Source organism: Vicugna pacos, chromosome 13, assembly GCF_048564905.1.
Source record: "Vicugna pacos chromosome 13, VicPac4, whole genome shotgun sequence".
NCBI lineage: Eukaryota > Metazoa > Chordata > Mammalia > Artiodactyla > Camelidae > Vicugna > Vicugna pacos.
Genome location: NC_132999.1, coordinates 18,598,530 through 18,615,300, shown reverse-complemented (window position 1 = coordinate 18,615,300; position 16,771 = coordinate 18,598,530). Strand labels below are relative to the sequence as shown.

Below are 16,771 nucleotides of genomic sequence, written 5' to 3'. Positions count from 1 at the left end.
GTTGTTGAAGTTGCTAAGGGTCAAGTGTGAGCTCACATTTAATGGAGAGGGAATTTATGAGGGTAAATTACATCCAGTGCTGTGGCCTGGGCAGATCTCACGAGGTAGCGCAGAGGTTGGCTTCTGCTGTGTCTGGACTCAGCCCTTTACTATAAACGTTATTATGCTGACTAATAAAAGACTCGGTAAGCATTTGTGTTGTCGACAGACAGAATTTGTCAGGTCCTCCCTTCCAGATTGTGGTGCCAGGAAACACCCACACGGGGCACTTGGAGCAGCTGATTGCAGACACACCCTATTCCAGGAACATCATTGCCCTCCACTTGGATGGAGAGGGGAATCCCAGCCCTGCCCAGGGCACCAACACATGGGCCTGAAATCCTTTCCACCCAGTTCCCTTGTGACTCAGTGAGGAAGGCTGGACAGGTGAGTGGTGAGGGAGGGGTGCTGAGAGCTGCCTCCACCTTGCGCAGGTGAGAGGAGGCTTGGCACCCACTTCTGCCCGGGTTCTCCACATTCTCATTCAGGCTGAAGGCCCTCTGGGCTGAGTGAGTGTCACTGGGCCATTTTCTCATCTGGGACCTTTGTTAAGGAGGTTTTTCTTCCCTTCTCCTGCCCTGTGGTGGGTCTTCTCACCAAATGGGCACTTTTGAAATGGGAAGGCTTGGCCTCTCTATTTCATTCAACAGGAAGTGGTCAGAGTAGTTGAAATCCCTTTCTCTCCCAGTCTGTACATTTAGGTTCCAACCTAGTCTCTGTCCCTGAAAGGTCAGCACATAACCATTTTAAACATTTTTTTATTCAGTTACAGTCAGTTTACAGTGTCAATTTCCAGTGAAGAGCACGATTTTTCAGTTACACATGAACATACATATATTCATTGTCACATTCTTTTTCACTGTGAGCTACCAGAAGATCTTGTATATAGTTCCCTGTGCTATACAATTACTCTTGTTTATCTATTCTGCATATGCCTGTCAGTATCTACAAATTTCAAACTCCCAGTCTGTCCCTTCCCACCCCCCTCCCCTTTGGCAACCACAAGTTTGTATTCTATGTCTATGAGTCTGTTTCTGTTTTGTATGTATGTTCTTTTTTTAATTTGGATTCCACATATGAGTGATCTCATGGTATTTTTCTTTCTCTTTCTGGCTCAGTTCACTTAGAATGACATTCTCCAGGAGCATCCACGTTGCTGCAAATAGCATTATGTTGTCATGTTTTATGGATGAATAGTATTCCATTGTAGAAATATACCACATCTTCTTTATCCAGTCATCTGTTGATGGACATTTAGGCTGTTTCCATGTCTTTGCTATTGTAAATAATGCTGCTATGAACATTGGGGTGCAGGTGTCATTTTGAAGTAGAATTCCTTCTGGATATTTGCCCAGGAGCGGGATTATTGGGTCATATGGTAAGTGTATTCCTAGTCTTTTGAGGAATCTCCATCCTGTTTTCCACAGTGGCTGCACCAAACTGCATTCCCAGCAGCAGTGTAGGAGGGTTCCCTTTTCTCCACAGCCTCTACAGCATTTGTCATTTGTGAACTTTTGAATGATGGCCATTCTGGCTGCTGTGAGGTGATATCTCATTGTAGTTTTGATTTGCACTTCTCTGATAATTAGTGATATTGAGCATTTTTTCATGTGTCTGTTGATCATTTGTATTTCTTCCTTGGAGAATTGCTTGTTTAGGTCTTTGCCCAATTTTGGATTGGGTTGTTTGCTTTTTTCTTATTAAGTCATATTGAGCTGCTTATATATTCTGGAGATCAAGTCTTTGTCAGTTTCATCTTTTGCAAAAACTTTCTCCCATTCCATAGGTTATCGTCTTGTTTTGTTTATGGTTTCCTTTGCTTTGCAGAAGCTTGTACGTTTAATTAGGTCCCATTTGTTTATTCTTGCTTTTATTGCTATTGCTTGAGTAAACTGCCCTAGGAGAATATTTTTGAAATGTATGTCAGATAAGGTTTTGCCTATATTTTTTTCTAGGAGGTTTATTGTATCTTGTCTTATGTTTAAGTCTTTGATCCATTTGAGTTTATTTTTGTGTATGGTGTAAGGGAGTGTTCTAGCTTCATTGCTTTACATGTGGCTGTCCAGTTTTCTCAACAGCATTTGCTGTAGAGACTCTCTTTATTCCATTGTATATTCTTGCCTCCTTTGTCGAAGATTAGTTGACCAAAAGTTTGTGGGTTCATTTCTGGGCTCTCTATTCTGTTCCATTGGTCCATAAGTCTGTTTTTGTACTGAATGGAACACTTTTTACTGTTCATGGGTTCACGTGAGAAAGGTAGGAGATGGGGATTTTATCACAAGTGGGGAAACACCCCAGAGAGTGGTGAAACCCCTGGGTACATTTACTCTGACCTGCTTACAGTTCTTTTATACCCCTCCCTCTACCCCCATGCCCACCATGCTTGCAGACAGGCCTCTAACTCTGTTGTGTTGATTTATTTAGGACCATGCAGTGGACCGAGGAATGTGAGTCTTTGGGGAGACAACCATCAGCCTGTCCATGCCCTGGGATCACACTGATGAGCCAGCTCAGCAGCACAGGATCATTTTTCCTCCTACTTCTGGTGACCCAGTCGATATATGTGAGTCTGATACTCATTCATTTGAACATTTTGTAACGTGTTGCCTGGGTGGAGGGTGAAATTAAGCTTTCTTCTTTAGGAAGTACTGTGATGACAGTTGAGTCTTGTCTCTTGTATGACAGTATGATAGTGTGTCCTGTGTGACTCTCATGTGACAGTCACATTTTGTATGACTCTGACCTGGCCAGTCAGAAGCCTCCCCAGCTTGGGGGTGATGACTTGGGGCTATGCTTGGCAGTGCAGTGGGGGCCAAGACTGAGGCAGGAGACCTGGAGCCCCCACTGGAAGTCCTGTGCCTGGGACCCTCCCCCACAGCAGGGGGCTCTGTCACCTCCCTGGTGGTCCTGCCTCCTAGCATCTTGTCCTGGGGCCCTGCTGGGGTCCTCTCACCTGGCCCTGCATCAGGAGAGTTACCTTTCAGGAGTTCTGTCAGCCTCCTGGGCTTGTTTTTCTTCATATTGTCTGCTCACTTTCCTGTTGGTTCTTTGTGTTTTTCCCATACTGATTTGAAGACTTATTTTTAAAATTTGTATTACCCAGAGCCCCTGGGCTCAGAGGCACTGGACATCTGACTAGAGCCAGTGTTGTGCAAGTGCCAGCTGCAGAGGGAGGCCGATGTTGGGCTCCTGCCCGGCCTGTGCATAGTGAGTGTCCTGCAGCCTGGGCTGGACCCAGCCTGGCTGGGAAGGCCTCACGGCCCCTGCGGAGTGGGCAGACCAGGCGCAACGAGGCCTGAAGCGTTATTTTTTAATGTTGTGTAAGTTAATCTTCTATTGATTCTTTTCTACTGTGGATACCCATTTCCTGGTCTGCTGTTTGCAGGTTAATTTTACTTTGTTTCTTGCTTACAGACAGAAAAATCTGGTTGATTTTATACTGACCCTTAATCCAATAACCATGCTTTAATTCACTTACTAATTGTAAATGTCTTTGGATTATGGTGGATTTTCCATGCATATAATAATGCCATGCACATACAATGACAGTTTTCTTGCTTAAAATTTGACCTTTATGCCTATTTTATTGTTGTTGTCACTGCATTATTATCCTGACAGTGTCTTCAGTACATATTGAACAGAAGGGGTGAAAGCTGGCATGTGGTTCCAGTTACAAAGAAAACTCTTTAAATATTTGCTCATTAATTATATCGTTATTGTTAATGAGTCCAAACTCATTCTGCTCACCGCACAGCAGGCCAATAAATCAGAAGACAAGGTGTTGGGGCAAGGAATAGTGACTTTATTCAGATAGTTGGCTGACCCAGAAGATGGTAGACTGATGTCCTGGAGAACCATCTTCTGCAAGTCAGAATTCAGGCTCCTTTTATACTAAGAAGAGGGGGAATTCTTGGTTGTTGCAAACTTCTTGGTGTAGGAATTCTTTGTTCTTGGAATCCTGTGTTCTTTCAGCTGTCCACCTGGGTCAGATCATGGTGTTTCTGTAAACCTCCAACAAAACAAATGTTATTTTCTATGTTACAACTTACTATTTTTATAGGATTGGAAACATGTTAATATCCTTAAAGGTCAGACCCTTGAGAATAGGCTCTCCTGTACATTTCAGGCTATTGGCAGCATTGTTTTATAAAAGGTGCAGAGCCAGCAAAACTAAGCCTAAGAAACAGTGCAGACGGTTAAAGACAAAGGAACAGATCTAACGTGGAGTCAGATTTGTTCTTTTCTATTCCATTATCAGTTCACTTAGATAATCAGATTCAGGAAGTTGCTTTCTTTCCTTTTGTTTTCTTTCTGGTTCATGGTGTTCAGAGTGTGTTTCTTCCTGTCTGGATTCTAAACATTACTGGACTCATAATGCTCAATCATGTTAGATTCATTTTTCTGTTTCCTTCCTCTCTGCACCTTGCTTTTTGCATTTCTGTCTAGTAAAAAACCAGTTTTCAGTCTATTTCTTCCCAAAGAACTTGAACAATACTGTTAATGGAATTTATGTTGGTAAAAAAATAAAGATGGCAGTCTTTACTAGAGTTCTTCTACTGCAGGGGGAGGAGTAACTACAGCTGAAGTGACCTGGGTAATTGCAGCCCCCCGCAGGACCTGCCTGCACAGTTTCAGGTTTCTGTAAAGCAGAATGGAATTGTCACTTTTGTTTCTGAACAAAAGGCAAGAACTTGCTGTCTTTTTATGGTCCTCTCCTATGCTGGTTGCATTTTCTTGGACTGCTGAGTGTGTGATTTCTGTACTAGGGCACCTGGACTCTATGAAACTTAATGCCCGGTGCAGGATGCCATCTCTTTATTCCCACGTTGCTCATCCTAAAGTGCTTGTGCTGACTCATCAGGATGGGGTGTTAGAGCGGACATACGTTACTGTGCGGTAGAGTAAGCCCACCCCCTGCCACCCCCACCTTCCTCACCCACTCCGGAAATAGCAAGAATAGGACCCAAAGTATATTTTTGTTACAGAACCACAACTAGACAGTTGCTCAGAGTTAATAATAGCATCCCTCTTCTATGTAGCAAAACAAAACACACATCAAACCCTCAACTCTATTACTGAGCCGATTCTGGATGTGCTGTACTTCATTTAAGTTTCACTTAGATACTTTTATTTAGCAGGAAGATGCCTAAGAACAATGGAGTGTCCAATTTTTATCTTTGTGGAGCTACCCTATGCTGATGCTCTGACCAGGCTGCTGGGGCTGGTGCTGCCACCACGCTGTGACCACTGCCTGTCTTCCTGGTTTTTACTCATCTTATTACAGTTTTCAAAGCATCGTTAACCCCGTTCTTTCTCAATACAGCTTTTCAGGATAAGCAATGCAGGTTTTCATATTCTAAGTTTTATACGTAAATGAAAATTGAAGTTCAGAGACTTGAAGTGGCTGGAATCGCAAGTGATTAAGTCATAAGACGTAGTCTAGTAGGATGAAGGTCTGTGCACTTTTGTTCTGGTTCCAAGACAGGTCTGAGTCCTGGCTCTGCCTCTTGCTGTCTTGGGAAAATTGCTTAACTTCTCCAAGCCACAGTTTCATTCTTTGTAAAGTTACCTATGATACAGATCTTTTTACGATTGATTGTCTTACAAGTGAGATAATGTGAATTAAGCCCTTAGCACAATGATCACCAAAGGATGTGCCCTGGGTTGCCATCATCATCATCATCATCATCATCATCATCATCATCATCATCATCATTATTATTGTTGTTGTTGTTGTTGTTGTTGTTATTATTATTATTATTATTACTACTACTACTACTACTACTGCTACTGCTACTGCTACTACTACTATTACTATTGCTTAATGTTCACATTATCCCAAATATATCCTTTTACAAATTGCATAGCAGTTTGGTTTGTTTGTTTTTATTGAGATATAATAGACATACAACTTTATATTAGATTCTGGTAAACAACATAATAATTTGATTTGTATATATATTGTGAAGTGATTACCACAGTGAGTTTAGTTAACTTCCATCATTACATATATTTACACATTTTTTTCTTGTGATAAGATTCTACCCCCTTAGTAATATCAAATATTTTATGTGGTGTTATTACTTATAGTGACCACATTGTATGTGTCATGACCCCACGTTATTTATTTTGTAAGTGGAATTTTGTATCTGTTGGCCGCGTTCACCAGTATTGGCCCCTCTCCTCCTCCCCACACCTGGCAACCACCAGTCTGTTCTCTGTATCTGTGAGCTTGTTTTTGGTTTTGTCTTAGTTCCCACCTGTAAGTGAAATCATGCATGTTTCTCTCTGTCTAATTTATTTCATTTAGCATAATGCCCTCAGGGTCAATCCATGTTGATGCAAACAGCAAAATTTCGTTCTTTTTGATGACTTAATAGTGTGTTGTCAGATATGTACACGCATACCAGATTTTCTTCGTCCATTCATCCCCTGATGGACACTTCAGTTGTTTCTGTATCTTGATTGTTGCAGTCAGTGCTGCAGTGAAGATGGGCACGCAGATCTCTTTTCAAATTAGTGTTTTTATTTCTTGCAGAGAAATAAGAATGGAATTGCTGGGTCATATTGTAGCCCTATGTTTAATATTTTGGGAAGCCTCCATGTGATTTTATATTGTGGCTCCACTGATTTATATTCCCGACAGTCACAGGTTTCCCTTTTCTCCATGTCTTGCCAACACTCGTTACGTCTTGTCTTTTTGATAATAGCAATCCTAACACATGGGAGGTGATACCTTGTTGTGGTATTGATTACTGTTTCCCTGATGACTAGTGATGTTGATCCTTTTCATGTTTTAAACAGATTGGGGTTTTTTGTTTTGTTGTTGTTACTGAGTTGTAGGAGCTTTTTAATATATTTTGTATATTAGCTCCTTTTCGGATATAATATTAGCAGTTCTTTTCTCCCACTTAGTAAGGCACTTTCTTGTGTTTTTGTTAATTTCCTTTGCTGTGCAGAAGTTTTTAGTTTGATATAATCCCACTTGCTTATCTTTATTTTTGTTTCCTTTGCTTTTGGTGTCAAATCCAAAAGCTCATCACCAAGATTGCTGTCAGGGAGCTTACTGCCTATGATTTCTTATAGTAGTTTTATGGTTTCAGGTCTTACATTCAAGTCCTTCATGCATTTGGAGTTGAATTTTGGGTATGGTAATAAGATAGGGGTCCATTTTCATTCTTTTGCACGTAGCTATACAGGTTTCCCCACACCACTTAGTGAAGAAACTGTCCTTTCCCCATTGTATATTTTTGACTCCCTTGTTGTAAATTATTGATGACATATGCACTGGTTTATTGATGAGCTTTATTCTGTTCCATTGATACACGTGTCTGTTTCCAAGCCAACACCAGACTGTTTTGATTATCTTCACTTTGTCATGGAAGTTGCTTTCTTTTACAGTTTTGCTAAGTTATTTTCATGACTGGTTGATGAAGTTTATTAAATACCTTTTTACATTTATCCTACTTAATTATTTTATCATTGCTTTTCTGCTAATGGGATAATTTACAGTTATTTTTGAACCTTGACCAGTATTATATTTTCCAGTATAGTCTACTATTATTGTTATGTTTACATAATGAGTTAATTCATATAATAATACTTTGTTTGAATATGTACAGCATAGTCCTTTAGTTGTATGTATAATATATATATATATATTCCTTTTCGTATTCTTTTTCATTGTGGTTTATTACAGGATATTGAAAAGGTTTTCCTGTGCTATACAGGAAGACTTTGTTTTTTATTTGTTTCATATGTAGTAGTTTGTATCTGTTGTTTTTTGTATCTGCTTATCCCAAACATCTAATGTATCTTCCTTCTTGCTTTCCACTTGGTAATCATAAGTTTGTTTTTTATGTCTCTGAGTCTGTTCTGTTTTGTAAATAAGTTCACTTGTGGCATGTTTTAAATTCCACATATAAACATCACTTGGTATTTATTTTTCTGTAACCAACTTACTTAGTGTAATCTCTAGGTCCATACACGTTGCTGCAAATAGTATCATTTCATTCTTTTTTTTATGGCTGAGTAGTCTAGTGTGCGTGTGTCTAAAATATATGTATATATAAAACACTTCTTCTTTATCCATTTGTCTGACAAGGGACATGTAGGTTGCTTCCCAGTCTTGGCCACTGTAAATAATGCTGCTTGAACATTGGGATGCATGTATCTTTCTAATTGAGTGCTTTCTCTGGATAAGCCCAAGAATGGAATTGTTGGGTCACATGGTAGCTCTACTTTTAGTTTTTTAAGGAACCTCCATACTGTTTTTCATGGTAGTTGTACTAATTTGCAGTACCACCAGCAGTGTAGGAGAGTTCCCTTTGCCCAATGTCTCCAGCATTTATTATTTGTAGACATTTTAATGGTGGCCATTCTGACTGGTGTGAGGTGATATCCCATTGTAGTTTTGATGTGAATTTCTCTAATAATTAGCAATGTTCATCTTTTCATGTGCCTGTTGACCATTAGTAGTTTTCTTTGGAGAAATGACTAGGTCTTAAGCCTGTTTTGGGGTTTGAGTCATCTGTTTTGTTGTTGTTACTGAGTTTTATGTGCTGTTTGTATATTTTGGAAGTTAAGCCCTTTTTGGTCACATTGATTGCAAATGTTTTCTTCAGTGTCATAGTTTGTCTTTTCATTTTCTTTATGGTTTGCTTTGCTGTGCAAAAACTTAGAAGTTTGATTAGGTCCCATTTGTTTATTTGTACTTTTATTTCTTGCCTTGGGAGACTGACCTAAGAACACATTGCTGTAATTTATGTCAGAGAATGTTTTGCCTATTTTCTGTTCTAGGAGTTTTATGGTGCTATGTCTTATATTTCAATCTTTAAGCCATTTTGAGTTTATTTTTATGTATGGTGTGAGGAAGTGTCCTAACTTCATTCAGTTACATGCTACTGTCCAGTTTTCCCAACACCACTTGCTGAAGAGACTGTCTTTTCTCCACTGTATATCTTCCCTCCTTTGCCAAAGATGAACTGTAGGTCTGTGTGTTTATTTCTGGGCTCTCTATTCTGTTCCATTGATCCATATGTCTGTTTTTATGCCAGCACCACACTGTTTTGATTACTGTAGCTCTGCCGTATTGTCTGAAGTTTGGAGGGTCATTCCTCTAGCTTTATTCTTTTTCTTCAATAATGTTTTGGCAAGTCTTCATCTTTTATGATTCCATATAAATTTTAGGATTATTTGCTGTAGTTCTGTGAAAAATGTCCTTGGTAACTTGATAGAAATTGCATTAAATCTGTAGATTGCCTTGGACAGCATGGCCATTTTAACAATATTAATTTTTCCAATCCAAGAATATAGGATATCTTTCCATTTCTTTAAGTCATCTTTCATTTCTTTAATCAATGTTTTGTAGTTCTTCATGTATAGTCTCACCTGCTTGGCCAGATTTTTTCCTAAGTATTTTATTGTTTTGGATGTGATTTTTTTTTTACTTTATTTTCCTACCATTTCATTCTTAGTGTCAAGAAGTGCAAGCTTATTTGTGTATGTTAATCATCTATCCTTCTGCCTTGCCAAGTGTTTTGTAGTTCTCTTTCTTCTTTCATACTCTTCTCTTATGGTTAGTTGATTTTCTTTGTTGTTATATTTGTGTTTCTGTAGTTTGTTTTTATGCATCTAATGTAGGTTTTTGATTTATGGTTACCATGAAGTTCATATACTTTGCTCCATTACAATATCTGATTGTCTTAAAGTGATTGTCATTTAAGGTCATATAAATTCTAAATGATCTACTGTTTTACTCTCCCACCCTTTTTCTTTGTTTTTGATTTCATTTTTTACATCTTCATATGCCTCATATAAGTGTTTACTGTAATTATAGTTGCTTTTACAATTTTTGTCTTTTAGTCTTTTGTAATAGCTTATTTAAGTGGTTAATTCACAGCCATTGCTCCATTTTTGCCCTTGAAGTGGGATTTTCCCCTTCACACAAGTTCTTATTTCTTACTCTGTTTCACATAAAGAAAACCCTTTAATACATCTTGTAAGGTCAGTTTAGGATTGATGAACTCTAAGTTTTTGCTCATCTGAGAAGCTCTTTAACTGTCTTTCAATTGTGATTAGTCTTTGCTGAGTAGGTAGCCTAGGTTCTAGGTTTTTCCCTTTAAGTAATTTAAATATATCATGACTGTTCCTTCTGACCTGCAATGACTGTTGAAAAACAGCTGATAGGCCTCCATGACCTCTCCTCGCAACCGCAGTGAAACCACAATTGACTGCTAAACAAGCATCAAATAAAAGACTGGAACCTAGCAAAAAAGATCTTCAACTGGAAACATAAGAAGGGAACCACAGCAGGACGGTACGAGAGGCATTCTCATGATATAATCAGGCCCCATACACTTCAGGGTGGGTGAACCAGAAGCTGAAGAATAAATCACAGAGACCTTCCACTGGACTGAGAGTTCTAAACCCCACGTCAGGTTCTGCAGCCCAGGATTCCCACGTTGGGAGGAGGAGGAGACCCCAGGACATCTGGTTTTGAAGGCCAATGGGGCTTAGCTCTAGGAGCTCCATGGGACTGGGGGAAACAGACTTCATTCTCTTGGGAAGCATACGCACAATCTCATGTGTGTCAGGTTCAAGGGCAGAGGTAGTGATTCCATAGGAACCTGGGCCAGACCTGCCTGTTGGCTTTGGAAGGTCTCCTGGGGACATGGAGGACACCTGTGGCTCACCCAGGGGACATAAAAGCTGGTAGAAGACATTCTGGGAGTGTTCATCTACATGAGCTTTCCTGGAGGCTGACATCTTGATTGGATCATTAGAACCAAGACCAGCCCCACCCATCAGCAGACTTCCTGAGCCACAAAGGCCTCTAGACACAGCCCTACCCACCAGAAGTCCAGGACCGAGCATCACCCAGCAGTGGGCAGGCACTGGCTCCTCCAGCCAGAAAACCTGCACAAGCCTCTAGTCCAGCCTCATCCACCAGGGAGCAGATACTAGAAAGAAGAAAACAGCAATCCCAAAACCTGTGGAAGGAGCCCACACACAAGCCAGATTCCACACTGAAACTGGCTGGACCTTGGCCCTTGGGTGACAAGAGAGGAGTGTACTGCTGAGACACATAGGACATCTCACACAGAGCGCTGCTTCTTCAAGGTCAAGAAATGTAAGTAACCTACCTAAAAACACAAATAGAAAGACAGAATGAGGCAGCAGACAGTATCTCCCAGGCCAAGGCACAAGATAAAATTCCGGAAGAAGAAATGAGTGATAAGGAGACAGGCAATTTATCTGAGAAAGTTTTAAAGTGATGATGGTGAAGATGTTTAGAGAACGGAAGAGGAGTACAGATGCACAGAGCAAAATTTTTTAGGAAAAAGTTGGAAAATATAAAGAATACCCAAACAGTTGAAGAATAAAATCACTGAAATGATTTTAATGGTCTAACACACTAGAAGGAACCAAGAATAGACTAAATGAAGCAGAACTGATTAGTGAGCTAGAAGACAGATTAATGGAAATCACTACTGCAGAACAGAAAAAAATGAAAAGGAATGAAGACAGTTTAAGAGAACTCTGGGACAACATGGAGCACACTGATACTCACATTATAGGGGTCCCTGAAAGAGAAGAGAGAGAGAAAGGACCTGAGAAAAATTTTGGTGAAATAATAACCAAAAACTTCCCCAGCTTGGAAAAGGAAACAGTCACCCAAGTCCTGGATCAATACAGAGGGGAACACACCAAGGCACATAGTCATCAAATTGACAAAAATTAAAAATGAGAAAATGTTAAAATCAGCAAGAGAAAAGCAACAGAACAACACACAAGGGAACTCACATAAGGTTATCAGCTGATTTCTCAGCAGAAAGTCTGCAGACCAGAAGGGAGTGGCACAACATACTTAAAGTGATAAAAGAGAAAAATTTACAGTGAAGAATACTCTATCCGGAAAGGCTCATGTTCAGACTTGATGCAGAAATCAAAAGCTTCACAGATAGACAAAAGCTAAAAGAATTCAGCACCTCCAAACCAGCTTTACAACAAATGTTAAAGGAACTTCTCTAGTCATCAAACCACAGGAAAGGAACAAAAAAGAAGAGAGCAGGAAAAAAAAAAAAAGACATACAAGATTGCTTTGGCTGCTAGGGGTCTTTTATTGTTATACATAAATTTTTGAATTGTTTATTCTAGTTCTGTGAAAAATGCCATGAGTGTTGACAGGGGTTGCATTGGATCTGTAGATTCCTTTGGGTAGATGGCCGTTTTGATAATGTTGCTTCCAATCCAAGAGCACAAGATATCTTTCCATTTCTTTGTATCATTTTCAGTTTCCTTCATCAGTGTTTTACAGTTTTCAGAATATAGGTAACCTCCTTGGTTAAGTTTATTTCTAGGTATTTTGTTGGTTTTGATGCAATGGATATGTTTATGCCAGCTCTAAAATTCTGGGTTTTGAAGTTAAAAAAATAAATGAATAAAAGGCCACAAATGGAAAAATGCCCTTCTGTCTTATGGGTGAATTGTATTCCATTACCTACATACAGTGCATCTCCTTTATCCATTCATCTGTTGACGTGCACTTGGGATGCTTTCATGTCTTGGCAGTTGTAAATAGTGTTGCTGTTAATAGTGGGATGCATGTATCTTTCTGAATTTTTATTTTGTGTTTGGATTTATTCCTTTAATAACTACTTAGGTTTAAAAAGCCAGCGCTTTTTAGAGACAATGAACAGTGCATGTACGTAAATTTGAAAAATATGTGCAGTAAAAAAAAACTGCTGATAGGTTCATGAGGGATTTCCTTTCTGTGACACTCCTTTTTTCTTGCTGCCTTTAGAATTCTATCATTGTCTTTAAATTTTGCTTTTTGAGTGATGATATGTCTTGATGTAGGCCTGTCTCAGCTGATCCTGTTTGAGACTCTCTGATTCCTGTGCTTGGATATTCGTTTCCTTCTTCAGATTAGGGAAGTTTTCAGCCTTAATTTTATCCAATGTTTTCTCAGCCTTTTTCTCTCTCCCTGCAGGGACCCCTATAATGTGAGTGTTCCTATGCTTGATGCTGTCTCAGAAGTACCTTAAACTCATGTAACAGGCCTTTTCCTCTTGCTTTTTTGATTGGGTGTTTTTCATTCTGTCTTCCGGATTGCTAATGGGCCATCTGCGTTGCCTAAGCTTCTGTATGACCTGCAGTCCTCTGATTGGTTCTTTTTTATATTTTCTAGTTCTTTTTAAAAATTCTCCCTGTGTTCATCTGTTCTTTTTCCCAGTTCAGTTATCATTCTTGTTGCTATTGCTTTGACCTCTTTGTCAGGTAAATTATTTCTTTTCATTATGGTTATTTTGTTATTCTTTCATTTAAAACGTGTTCTTGTGTCTTCTCATTTTAACTTTCTGTATCTCTGTGAAATTAGGTGAAACAGTTACCTGCCCCAGAATGAAAGGTGTCCTTGTGTGAGAGCACTCCTGTGCAGTCTTTTGTGCCCAGGGGATTTGTTGGGAAGAGCTGGACCTGAAGTGATCCTGAGCTGCCCTCTTCCCCTGGGATGTGCTGGCAGCTGCTGCAGTGGGGCGGCAGGGCTGGAGTCAGAGGGACTGGAGCCAGTTCCAGGTTGAAGCACAGGGGCTTCTCCTCTGCTCAGTGACTGTTCCAGCACTATCAAGTCATGGCACAGGGTCCCATGGGGCTGGAGCAGGATCTCTGTGGGAGTGGGATTCTCCTGGGTGTGATGGCAGTGTCTGCTTTGGTTTGGGTTGTACCTGAGGCCTGAGGGCTTGCAGCAGCCCTTCTGTACTGGTTTTACCTTTTCCGCAGTGTGCACACCTTGGCTAGAGGGTGGGTCAGGGCCAGGGAGATTGGGGCCCGCACCACTAAGCTGGCCCCACCCCCACAGGAAAGTGAGTTCTGGTGATGGCAGCCCCTGTCCTGTGCTAGTACTGTTCCCTGCAGAGGGTGTGCAGGGACACTCTAGCTGGCCGTGACTGCCAGCCACCTTTTCAGAGGCAGGGCCACACCCAGGCCAGCGCCACTTTCTCCCACGGTGTGCACTCTCACTGGCAGTGAAAGCCTCTGCCTGAGTGGGAAGCAGCACCAGAACACGGAGGGTGGGAGCAGGAGCCTGGGGGAGTCTGAGGGTCCCCGTGAGCCACCCCTGCCATCCGGCTGGAGCCCCAGGCAGTGTTCATCCTCCTGTGTCCCTGCCATGACGGGGAGTCAGTGGGTCTCTGCACAGGCTCTTCAAGAGCAGAAGCTCCGCGTCTTAGAGCGCCCCAGCAAGCTTGCTGGTTTTCACCCCAGCTGAGGGGACTCCTCATCCTGGTGCTGAACCCCGTGCCTGGGTGCCTGACACGTGGTTCAGACCATGATGTAAGGCATGGGTGGTTGTCAGGGCTGGAGCACCGCTGTGACGTCATGCTGTCTGAGCACAGATGCCCACAGCTCCTGGTGTGTTGGCTGGTGGGGAGCCCTGCGGGGAGCGGCTGTACATCTGTCTGGCACAGATGGGGCTCGTTATGATCATTCCCCATAAAGATGGTATAAGGCCAGGATATGCCATGTGGTTTTCCAAGGGATTGAATATTATAATGAGTGATGTGCCCCAGCTGCCTAGTGTGAGCAGCATGACTGCAGGTGCTCTGGGTCCAGGAATGCAAACTCCAGTTATGCCCTTGGGAACCAAAGGAGCAGGTCCTAAAGGGACATATTTACCATAAATGCTCTTCCACGTGTCAGTCATGGGGAAACACCAGATTAGGCAATGGATGCTGCCTGAGTTTAGCGTTGAATTATTTAAAGTGTAAGGAACCTACAAGATTCTGGGTAAAAATTAGTGCAGTGACAAGTGGAAGTGACCCAAGGAATACATACAGTAAGAAACAGAGTCCTGAATTTAATCATCTTGTCTGATTTTCTCAGTGGGTAGTAAATGATTAGGGTTTTGACTTATGTTGTTTTGATTAAACTCTAGAATGTGGTCAGTTGTGAAGTGTGAAAGTCTAAGGATGTTTGTAGTAAGGGTACTTATGATGATACAGTTTTGGGGGTTAATGATTCCTGGGACGGATGAAATCGGCTGGCTGTGTGTGCTGATGGAAGAAGAGATGTTGATGCAAGTGGAGGCACTAGCAGAGAGGAAGGCTAGTGAAAAGTGAAGGCTAGTGTCAGTTGATTCAGGAAGAATGAGCTGATAAGGCTGGTTAATAGGCCATAAGGTTTAGTGTTAATTCAGAGGATTTAATTTTTGATAATCATGTTAATTGTATTACTGTAATGTTTGGAATAATGAATTTTAGCCTTGAAGAAGGTTAACATTTTGTACATAATCAGTACCGCAGGCGCTGGATCCCACAGCTGTTAGTGATGGTCCCGGTGCAGCTGCACAGGCGGGGAGCACTGATAGCAGGTGTTATGCCAGCTCATGTAGAATGGGTGCTGAGCATGGTGACAGCGGCTGTAATGAAAAATGATGATGTTGTGCCATCTAAGGATAGTAATGGGGATGTTAAGTGTGATTTATATATTAGTATCCATATAGGACACTGTAAATGCAAAGAGGATAGTAATATAGACTAATGCCATTTGATAATTATGAAGTTAATTATAATTTTATGAGTCAAAATGTTTTTGTTTAAACTAACTATCATACATTCATTCTAATCCTTTTAAATTCATTCATAGGCTGACCTTATGGCTACTAGTAATGAGATTACAGTTTGTGCCATGTGAAGAGTTTAGTTTTTAGGTTACTCTTTTGAGAGGCTCAGGGTAGGGGTAGGAGGAGGGCAACTTCTAGGTCAAATAATAGGAAAGTAGTGACAACTGAGAGTAAGTAAATGGAGAAGGTGGGCGTGCTGGCCCTATAGAGTCACACCCGCACGTGTGTGGGCCTGGTTTTCCTGGACACTGACCAGAGGAGGTCAGAGTGTGGTCAGGACAGGCTGTGAGTCTGGTCGTGTGTTGGTGAGTGACGTCATTGTAAGCTTTATTAGTGTTTCTCCAGCTACAGGAAAAGCTGTAGGTTGGAAGTCAGTTGTTCTACTTAATACTAAAAGAACAAAACGCTCATCAATAGGTAGTGATCTACAGAACAATCAAGCTTTACCTCCGAGATGCACTATCAGGCCACTGGCTGAAATCCAAGATAATTAAGTGTATAGGGAAATCTTAGTTGGCATAGAAAGCACAGAACGAGAAAAGTAGAGCCGATAATTCTGTGTAGTCAGGGGAAGCTTTTAACCATGAAAACTACTGAGCCAAAAACTCCATCTGAAATTGTAAATTTTATATTCTTCTGACACTTGCAATAATACAAGTTCCTAGAGGAACTGTGATGAATCAGACTTGAAGTATTGTTTATGATTTCTTTCTGTTAGATGATAGTGAGCACAAGTGAGGGGAACTTGAGGCTCACAGAACTGAAGTATTAAGTTATTATGGGACCTGTGTGTGTGGTCAGTGTGCTGTTGTTAGGTGGTGTGAGCACATATCTTTCTCTTTTTTCTGATAAGAAGATAGATGTTCATTTTAGAATCTATGTGCACTTGCCTGTGTGTGTGTGTGTATGGTGAGAGTTTGGTCGTGGGGAGAAGCACTGTGAACTTACCCACCCTGTACTGAGAGCTGTAGGACCTCCTTCCCTGCTAAAAATGACCCTGCTCTTGTCACCACATCCCCACCCATGACAGCATTTCTTTGTAATGAATGTATGTAATATCCTGTTTGTCATGGACCAATGCAGTGCATCCATTTATAGTTCATAAAGTTA

General features: G+C 41.0%; 1 protein-coding gene across 1 annotated transcript in view; it reads left to right on the top strand.

Annotated features, from left to right (window-relative positions):
* Positions 1 to 453: 453 nt before the first annotated feature.
* The window catches only part of LOC107033620 (uncharacterized), a 38,130-nt gene continuing 21,812 nt past the window's right edge, over positions 454 to 16,771 (top strand). Inside the window, exons 1-2 of the mRNA XM_072975741.1 lie at positions 454 to 1,583; positions 2,464 to 2,602. Coding sequence (XP_072831842.1) covers positions 1,558 to 1,583; positions 2,464 to 2,602 — 165 coding nt within the window. The 5' untranslated portion in view covers positions 454 to 1,557. The remainder of the gene's footprint in view (positions 1,584 to 2,463; positions 2,603 to 16,771) is intronic.